General features: G+C 38.3%; 1 protein-coding gene across 1 annotated transcript in view; it reads left to right on the top strand.

Annotated features, from left to right (window-relative positions):
• The first annotated feature begins 6,146 nt into the window (after positions 1–6,146).
• LOC128636500 (RNA polymerase-associated protein CTR9 homolog) overlaps positions 6,147–9,575 on the top strand; it is a 741,649-nt gene continuing 738,220 nt past the window's right edge. The window contains exons 1-2 of the mRNA XM_053689508.1: positions 6,147–6,191; positions 8,347–8,445. Coding sequence (XP_053545483.1) covers positions 6,147–6,191; positions 8,347–8,445 — 144 coding nt within the window. The remainder of the gene's footprint in view (positions 6,192–8,346; positions 8,446–9,575) is intronic.

Below are 9,575 nucleotides of genomic sequence, written 5' to 3'. Positions count from 1 at the left end.
CAGATACAGTCTGAGTCTGAGATTGCTTTTTATATTGAGTAACTTGAGTTGAGTCTTGAACTTGAACTAGTGTATAAAAATTATTTTATTTTTATTTCTACTTGTAATTTAAACAACAGATACAGTCTGAGTCTGAGATTGCTTTTAATATAGAGTAACTTGAGTTGAGTCCTGAACTTGAACTAGTGTTAAGAAAAAAACATTTTTATTTTTCTACTTGTAATTTAAACAACAGACACAGTCTGAGATTAGCAAGTTTAGGAGTATACTGGACTTTTAGGGAGTTCTTTAACAATTTAGTTCAACTTCTAGTTGATATTTTCTAATAGCTGCAGAGCAGCAGAGCTACCTACCTACAAGTTATATATTAGATAACAACCGCCAAACTATTAAACTATTACTTCTAGTTGAGTTGTATATTTTCTAACAGCTGCAGAGCTACCTACCTGCTACCGACAAGTTATATATGAGATAACAACCGCCAAAATATTAAACTATTACTTTAAGTTGAGTTGTATATTTCCTAACAGCTGCAGAGCTACCTACCTACAAGTTATATATTAGATAACAACCGCCAAACTATTAAACTATTACTTCAAGTTGAGTTGTATATTTTCTAACAGCTGCAGAGCTACCTACCTGCTACCTACAAGTTATATATTAGATAACAACCGCCAAAATATTAAACTATTACTTCAAGTTGAGTTGTATATTTTCTAACAGCTGCAGAGCTACCTACCTACAAGTTATATATTAGATAACAACCGCCAAACTATTAAACTATTACTTCAAGTTGAGTTGTATATTTTCTAACAGCTGCAGAGATACCTACCTGCTACCTACAAGTTATATATTACATAACAACCGCCAAAATATTAAACTATTACTTCAAGTTGAGTTGTATATTTTCTAACAGCTGCAGAGCTACCTACCTACAAGTTATATATTAGATAACAACCGCCAAACTATTAAACTATTACTTCAAGTTGAGTTGTATATTTTCTAACAGCTGCAGATCTACCTACCTGCTACCTACAAGTTATATATTAGATAACAACCGCCAAAATATTAAACTATTACTTCAAGTTGAGTTGTATATTTTCTAACAGCTGCAGAGCTACCTACCTACAAGTTTTATATTAGATAACAACCGCCAAACTATTAAACTATTACTTCAAGTTGAGTTGTATATTTTCTAACAGCTGCAGAGCTACCTACCTGCTACCTACAAGTTATATATTACATAACAACCGCCAAAATATTAAACTATTACTTCAAGTTGAGTTGTATATTTTCTAACAGCTGCAGAGCTACCTACCTACAAGTTATATATTAGATAACAACCGCCAAACTATTAAACTATTACTTCAAGTTGAGTTGTATATTTTCTAACAGCTGGAGAGATACCTACCTGCTACCTACAAGTTATATATTACATAACAACCGCCAAAATATTAAACTATTACTTCAAGTTGAGTTGTATATTTTCTAACAGCTGCAGAGCTACCTACCTACAAGTTATATATTAGATAACAACCGCCAAACTATTAAACTATTACTTCAAGTTGAGTTGTATATTTTCTAACAGCTGCAGAGCTACCTACCTGCTACCTACAAGTTATATATTACATAACAACCGCCAAAATATTAAACTATTACTTCAAGTTGAGTTGTATATTTTCTAACAGCTGCAGAGCTACCTACCTACAAGTTATATATTAGATAACAACCGCCAAACTATTAAACTATTACTTCAAGTTGAGTTGTATATTTTCTAACAGCTGCAGAGCTACCTACCTGCTACCTACAAGTTATATATTACATAACCACCAAACTATTAAACTATTACTTCAAGTTGAGTTGTATATTTTCTAACAGCTGCAGAGCTACCTACCTACAAGTTATATATTAGATAACAACCGCCAAAATATTAAACTATTACTTCAAGTTGAGTTGTATATTTTCTAACAGCTGCAGAGCTACCTACCTACAAGTTATATATTAGATAAGAGCAAAGGAGTGTTCTTTGTGTGTAAACTAACAGTTAAGATGGCACTTAGTAAAATTAGTGTGTCTGAGCTAAAGCAATTACATTTTTCAACGTTGCCCATTGAAAGAAAAATTGAAATTAAAATGCTCAGGCCAACACCTATGCTTAACCTTACCCAGGTGACAAAATGTAAAACTAGAGATTACAAAAGAGAATTCAAACCCGAGGTATATGATAAATATCCATGGATTTGTGGTTGTGAATTATCTAACAGGCTCTTTTGTTTTTATTGTCTCCTGTTTGCAAAACAAAGTGGGGATTCAATCTGGGTGAGTTATGGTGTCGCCGATTTATCACATTTAAGTAAAAAAACAAATAAACATAATTGCTCACAATCACATTTAAACCCCACATTAGAGTTTAATTTGCTAGGAAGGGTTGATATTCGGCAACAACTTGACAGTGCATATCGTTTGAATATTAAAAAACATAATGAGCAAGTAACGAAAAATCGCTATGTTCTTTCAAAAATAATTAATTGTATTTTATTTTGCGGCGCATTTGAGCTTGCACTTCGAGGACATGATGAACGCGATGATTCATTAAATCCAGGCATTTTCCGAGGTCTTATAAACTTCTCAAAAGAACTTGATGCATCTCTAAAAGAACATCTCGCTAGTGCCACTGTTTTTAAAGGAACGTCAAAAGAAATTCAAAACGATTTATTAGACTGTATGCTTACTGTTTGCCAGAACCAAATAAAGAAGGAAATCTCAAATGCAAGTTTTGTAGCAGTGATAGCAGATGAAACTACTGATGTTTCATCTGCCTTCCAATTGGTTGTTGTTTTAAGATACATTATAGGTAACGGACAACCGGTTGAGAGATTCTGGAAATTCACTAATCCAGCTGGACATGATGCAGAATCTATAGCAACATGTATTCAAGCTACTTTGGAAAAAGTTCTAGACAACCCAGAGAAACTGATATCGCAGAGTTACGACGGTGCAAGCGTGATGAGTGGTCAGCATGCAGGTGTTCAGGCTATAATTAAACGTACCTACAAGAATGCACATTTTGTGCATTGCTACGCACATCAGCTCAATTAAATTGTCAGCCAAGCAAGCAGTCAAAATCAACAAGTTAGAGTATTTTTTTCAAACCTAAGTGACATTACTAACTTTTTTAGTAACTCGCCACAAAGGATAGCTATTCTAGATGAAACTGTTAGAAGAAGGATACCTCATGGTTCAGCCACCAGGTGGAATTTCAAGAGTCGAACCGTCAATACAGTTTTTGAAAACAGGGAACAGTTAATTGAATGCATGGAAAAAATAGAGTCAACATCGAAAAAAGAAATAGCTATAAATCAAGCAGGGGCTATTCGGCGTATGTTACAAGACTCGGTATTCGTCTTTTGGCTTACAGTTTTTCACAATATTATGCCACATGTAGATGTGTTATACAACCAACTTCCGAAAACACAAACAGATGCGGCACTTATTCGAAAACATATTAACACTTTCCAGCAGACAATGGAAAACGAAAGGAATAGAATGGACACAGTGGCCATGGCGATATCAGAAACAGAGGAAACATCTAGGAAAAGGAAGAGAGAAAATATTCACATTGCTCAGACTGTGGCAGCTAAAGAGATATGCGATGTTATCACGAATCAAGTAAAAGATACATTTTCTTTTATAACTCACTACTCGGCTGTTTCTCTCCTCCAAGCAGAAAAATTTGCGGATTACAAGAAAATTTTTCCAAATCAGCTTCTTAACCAAACATCAGCTGTTTATCACACATTACAGAAAGATTGCCTGAAAACTGAACTAGGAGTAATTTACAGAAGACCAGATTTCAGAAATATGAATGGTGCCATTAGTCTTCTACAGTTTGTAATAGAAAATAACTTGGACAGTACTTTCTCGGAGACCTACAAACTGTTGCAAATTATTTCAACTATTCTTGTGACAACTGCTGAGGCTGAGAGATGTTTCTCAACTTTAAAACGAGTTAAGGCATTTCTAAGGAGCACCATGACTGAGGAAAGACTGACCGCTCTAGCCATGCTGACAATTGAAAAACAATTGATAAATGACATTCCTAAATTCAACGAAAATGTTATTGATTTATTTGCCTCAAAAAAAGACAGGCGGATTGACTTGATTTACAAAACTTGTACTTGAGTTATAAACATTGTTTTAATGTTTACCTTTGAAGTAAATTATTAAGCACTATTGTAATAGAAATAATCTTTTGTACTAGAAAGTAAAATGTTGGTGTATTTATCTTCATGTTGCCACGGCCTTTGGCTGCGTTGCCTAATATCGAACACTGGGGGCTGGGGCAACAGTAATTGAAATGTGGTTGTATTTCTCTATAAAGTGGAAGGTTCTTAAAGTCCAGGAATATATATGTTTTCATAAATGTACATTCAATATTCTTATTATTTTGCAGCTTTAATTAATCATTTGGTTAATATATATATGTTATTATATAATTTAACTGAGCATGTATATTTTACACTAGACATGGGCAGGTAGTGTAGGCTCCTCCATTCGTGCACTGTTGCACGTGAACATGGCTATACTGAAGAGTATGCATTCATAGATTTAAGATGTCTGTGTCCACTGTGAGGAACACAGTGAGCAATGCATGGTGAGGATATGGAAGACCACAGGCACAGTTCTTGTTAAGGCCAGAAGTGGCAGGGCAAGTAAAATATCGGAGAGGGCCAGAGGCAAAGGCAAAGGATGGTGAGAACGGTCAAAGACAGCCCACAGACCACCTCCAAAGACCTGTACTACTGGGAATATTGTTAAGGGTCTCATGGATTCCACTCAATATCAGCAGATACTTGAGAATAATGTTGAGGAATCAGTCACAAACTTCAGTTGAAGTTACACCCAGGCCGGGGCTGGATATTTCAAGAAGACGATGACCAAAAACACTGCTGGTTCAAATGGGTGGGGCCATTTGAGGGGCGTGCCTTTCACAAAGGGTGTGGTTTTTAAAAATGGGTGTGGCTTGTTAAAAAGGGGCGTGCTTTTTCAAAGGGGCGTGTCTTTCTAATAGGGGCAGGGTCTTGTGCACCCCCATCCTAAAAATTCAGCAGCCGCCACTGAGTAAAGGTGGAATTGATTAATTTCTTAATAGTTTTCATTCATAAGTAAAGGTGGTATTGAGTCATTTCCCTTTTATAGGGTATAAAAACCGCTTTTATTCTAGGTTCTTTGCTGCTCCTGAGCTTGCCAAGATAAATCTTTCAGCAAAGGATAACATGAGAATGATGCAAATTAAATAATAGAAGTAAATTGAAAAGTTGTTTAAAGTTGTATGCTCTGTCTGAGCCATGAAAGAAAAATGTTAGGTTTCATGTCCCTTTAAAGGCTTAACCAAGCGCCGGCCCTGCTGGGACATTTATAAGGCTGGGACTGGGTCCCAAATTCCGGGACTGTCCTTGCAAAAACGGGACAGTTGGCAACTATGATTTATTGTCTACAGATTCCTGTTGGCTCCTGTTTATGTTATCTCCTTATCTGTCTTTTCATATGTAGGGAAGGGTGGGTCTGTTCTTGTTTTCCCAGGATCTGATTATAAAATGTGTAAAGTTTACCATCACTTTAACAAAGTAATTTGTGTGCAAACTAACCATTTTTGGATATATTGTTTTCTAATTATACCAGCAGTATGTTGGACACACTAGTTTATTTAAAACTACTTGTTTCATATTATTTGAAGTTAGTGTGGACCAGGGTTATCATCATACATGGGCCAGTAGGGTTCCTCAGTGCTAAAGGTTAACAGACCTCCCCTGAGGATCACAGCTACTAAATCAAATGGCAAAATCCGGCAGAAACATATTTTGGAAATCAGATATACACGTCTTTATTTTTTTTATCCATTGTATGATTTGAAGAACTGCAAATATGTCACACAATGTCTCTGTATACACGTTCCTTGTGTGCATATAAATATGCGCAGGAAAAAAAAAGCACTGGACTATTATAGCCCTTAAAAACGTCAATTTCCATCCGCTTTGTTTTGACGTTATGTAGCGAGCAAAACTGACATCCTTGAGCGTTTCTTTTTGTCCCTGAACGGCAACCGTAGTCTGCACTCTGCAGCTAAAGCCCACGAAGAGCGAAGCATGTTGCGCAGATCCATAGACGTACCTCTTCGAGACTCCGATGAGGTTTGGTGGGAAGTTAGTGGGTGGGAATAAATAGTTTGCCGCCTGCTATTGGCTAGCATATAATGCGAGGAGAAAGTGACCCGACCATGCCTTGGGCTTTGCCTTTTATCGGAACAGATTCCCAATACTGCATGAACAACGTTGTACTGTGTGACTTAGGAAATGATCAGCGTATTGATCAATATCTACCTTGTCAATAGATGCAACCATTCGCTGTGGCTTCTGAACAGATAATCACGTACAAGACCTATGTGCCACTGCTGACCCCCTTACCATGTGACATAACCCCCCACTGCCTGACCTGTGTTATGGACCCCTGACCTTTGTAATTCCCCCCCCCACACACACAGCTTTACCTGTGTCATATGCAACCCTTACATTCTGACCTGACATAACCCGCCCTACTGCTTGACCGCTTTCATATACATCTTACATTCACGGTTCACCCCTGTGACATCTCCCCTGCCTGACTAGATAGAGGTTTCCACTGCCTGACTAGACAGATGTTAGTTTAACCCCACTGCATGACCTGCTTTATCTCATACATTCTGATCTGTAAACATATCCCCCTATGGCTTGACCTGTGCTATGCACCCCTAACATTCTGACCTTTGACATAACCCCCTACTGCTTGACCTGTGTTATGCACCCCTTACATTCTAATCTGGGACATATCCCCCTACTGCTTGACCTGTGAAAAACTCCCCCCTACTGCTTTACCTGTGTCATTCACCCCTTACGTTCTGACCTGGCATAACCCTCCTACTGCTTGACCACTTTCATACACCTCTTATATTCACCCCTGTGACATTATCCCCCACCCTCTCCTCCACTGCCTGACTAGACAGGCTTTCTACTGCCTGCAGTGCCTGACTAGATAGAGTTTAGCTCCTCCCCACTGCTTAAGTAGACTGCATTCTTCTCCATGACTGCCAGACTAGACAGCTGTTAGATCCCGCCTTCCAGAAGAGACAAGTTGATCCTCCCTGCCCAGTGACTAGACAGGAGTCCCTCCTCACTCTGGTTCCTGACTAGACAGAGTATACCCTCTGGCTTCTTGACTAGACAATAGCACCTCTCCCCAGCTGCCTAACTAAACTGCAACCCCCTCAGCCTGACTTGATAGGAGCTACCCACATAATGCCTTAAAGCCAGTTCTGTCTCCCTGCCCAACTTTACAGCAGGTCCCCTCTCTCTAACTACCTAACTAGATAGAGCATCCACCAAACTGCCTGAAGAGACAGGGTGTACCTTTCTGACTGCAGAGTCAGGCTTGTGACGTCTGCATTGTGCACTTCCACTGCTCACAATTGGAAAACCAATACTTTTTTTTACAGGCAAAGGGAGAGATACAGTATAAATAAAGTATATTTCATTTAAAGGAACACTAGACACTACTGAGTTTTAAAAGGACATTCTACACCAGTTTGAGCCTACCTAGGTTTAGCTTTTCTAAAATAACACCAAGGGAACAAAGCAAATTAATGATAAAAGTCATGTGGAAGTTGTTTAAAATTGCATGCCCTTTCTGAATCATGAACGTTTAATTTTGACTAGACTGTCCCTTTAATATACAGTGTTTAATTATATATACCGTAGGTAACAAAGTGACTGCCCCCATTGTTTTATGTAGACTAAAGCTTCACACTTTTTTTATATTTAAACAAGTAATATAATTATAAAAAATCTGCATATTATTAACAGACTACCCATTGCTTTAAATACATGATTCTCTCTAGTATTTATTTAGTATTTAAAGGGACATTAAACACTAAATACACTTTATGCACCCCCCCCTAATTATGGGTGCCGCCATTTTGAAACCTTGGTTACACTACAGGTATCTTAAGGAGAGTTACTTCACATGTGCAAACACATCAGTAATGTAATGCAGTGACAACTACATTTTAACATGGCAACACTTATGATTAGAGAAAGGTGGGGAAATGACCTCAATTATTTGCTTATAACATGTCATTAGTGTTGAATGTCCCTTTAAGTATATCAAAGTTTTAGGAGGTATCAGAATAAAGAATCCAATACATAAGATACATTTACAAAATAAAAGTAAAGCTTAGAATGTGCTACATGTGGTGCCATATAGATGCTATTTGGCTAAGTTTGAGATAACATATTTACACATTTTTATCTACAGGTCATTGAGCTATACTTTGACCAACTTCCAGAAGCGGATGAAGTGATAAGTATCTTTAAACAAGAACATACCCAGCTGCACATATGGATTGTATTGGCAGTGAGTAGCCCTGTTAAATCCATGGAACCTGTAGGCAACATTTGGAAACTCTTTGCTGTATCTTTTGTGTTGGGAAGCCTACAGTTTGGGACCATTCTGTAATTTAACGTTTTAAAGCCGTTATGCTGTTCTATTCCGTCATAATTAGACTGGGCTTTAAAGCCGTTATGACGGAATAGAACGTCATAGCTAACGGCTGTCCTGAAGCCTTCTGTGCTTCTAGGATTTAATCGCGGTCTGGAGGGCGTTCCTAGGATTGTAGGGACGCCCCCCAGATGCAATCCAATAATTGAAATCTCGCGATCGTATGCACGATCGCGTAGTTTCAATTTGTCTACATCGGAACAGTTGTTCCGATGTAGGCACTTTAACCCTGTCACGAAAGGGTTAAACTGCTGTACTGAAACAAAAATAAAATATAGTTTTCTTTCCTATGGCATGAGGGTCCACGATTCATTCCAATTACTAGTGGGATATTCACTCCTGGCCAGTAGGAGGAGGCAAAGGGCACCCCAGCAGAGCTGTTAAGTGTCACTTCCCTTACTCATAGCCCCCAGTCATTCTCTTTGCCTATGTCAAGGGAGGATGTGCGAAGATGGTGTCTGAATATATTTAAAGGGCCAGTAAGCCTAGAAAATAATGGTATATAATTCTGCACATAGTGCAGAATTATATAACATTATATTAGTGCTACCTTTATGCAACATAATATTGCGGTTACATTTTTATTAAAAAAGAGGGTTTTTCAGACCCGCCCTCTGTACTCTACTGAGCGGGTCTGTTTTTTTCACTGATCACATCTGGTCAGCTGTCTAGTCACAGCCTGGCCCGATCGCGCCATTACACTCAATGTAGCTCGCTCCTGCTCTGCCTGACAGAGGGAGCGAGCTGCATTGAGTGTAATGGCGAGATCGGGCCGGGCTGTGACAAGACAGCTGCCCAGATGCGTTCAGTGAAGAAAACAGACTCACTCAGTAAAGCACAGAGGGCGGGTCTGAAAAGCCCTCTTTTTTTAATAAAAATGTAACCGCATGTTATACTATGCAGAATTATATAACATTATTTTCTAGGTTTACTGGCCCTTTAATCCTTTAGTGGGTTCTTTTTCCTGCAAGCAAGGATTTCGGGAT

The sequence above is a fragment of the Bombina bombina genome, chromosome 7 (assembly GCF_027579735.1).
Source record: "Bombina bombina isolate aBomBom1 chromosome 7, aBomBom1.pri, whole genome shotgun sequence".
NCBI classification, from domain to species: Eukaryota; Metazoa; Chordata; class Amphibia; order Anura; family Bombinatoridae; genus Bombina; species Bombina bombina.
Note: the sequence above shows the minus strand (reverse complement) of the source record. Positions and strands in the feature narration are given on the sequence as shown.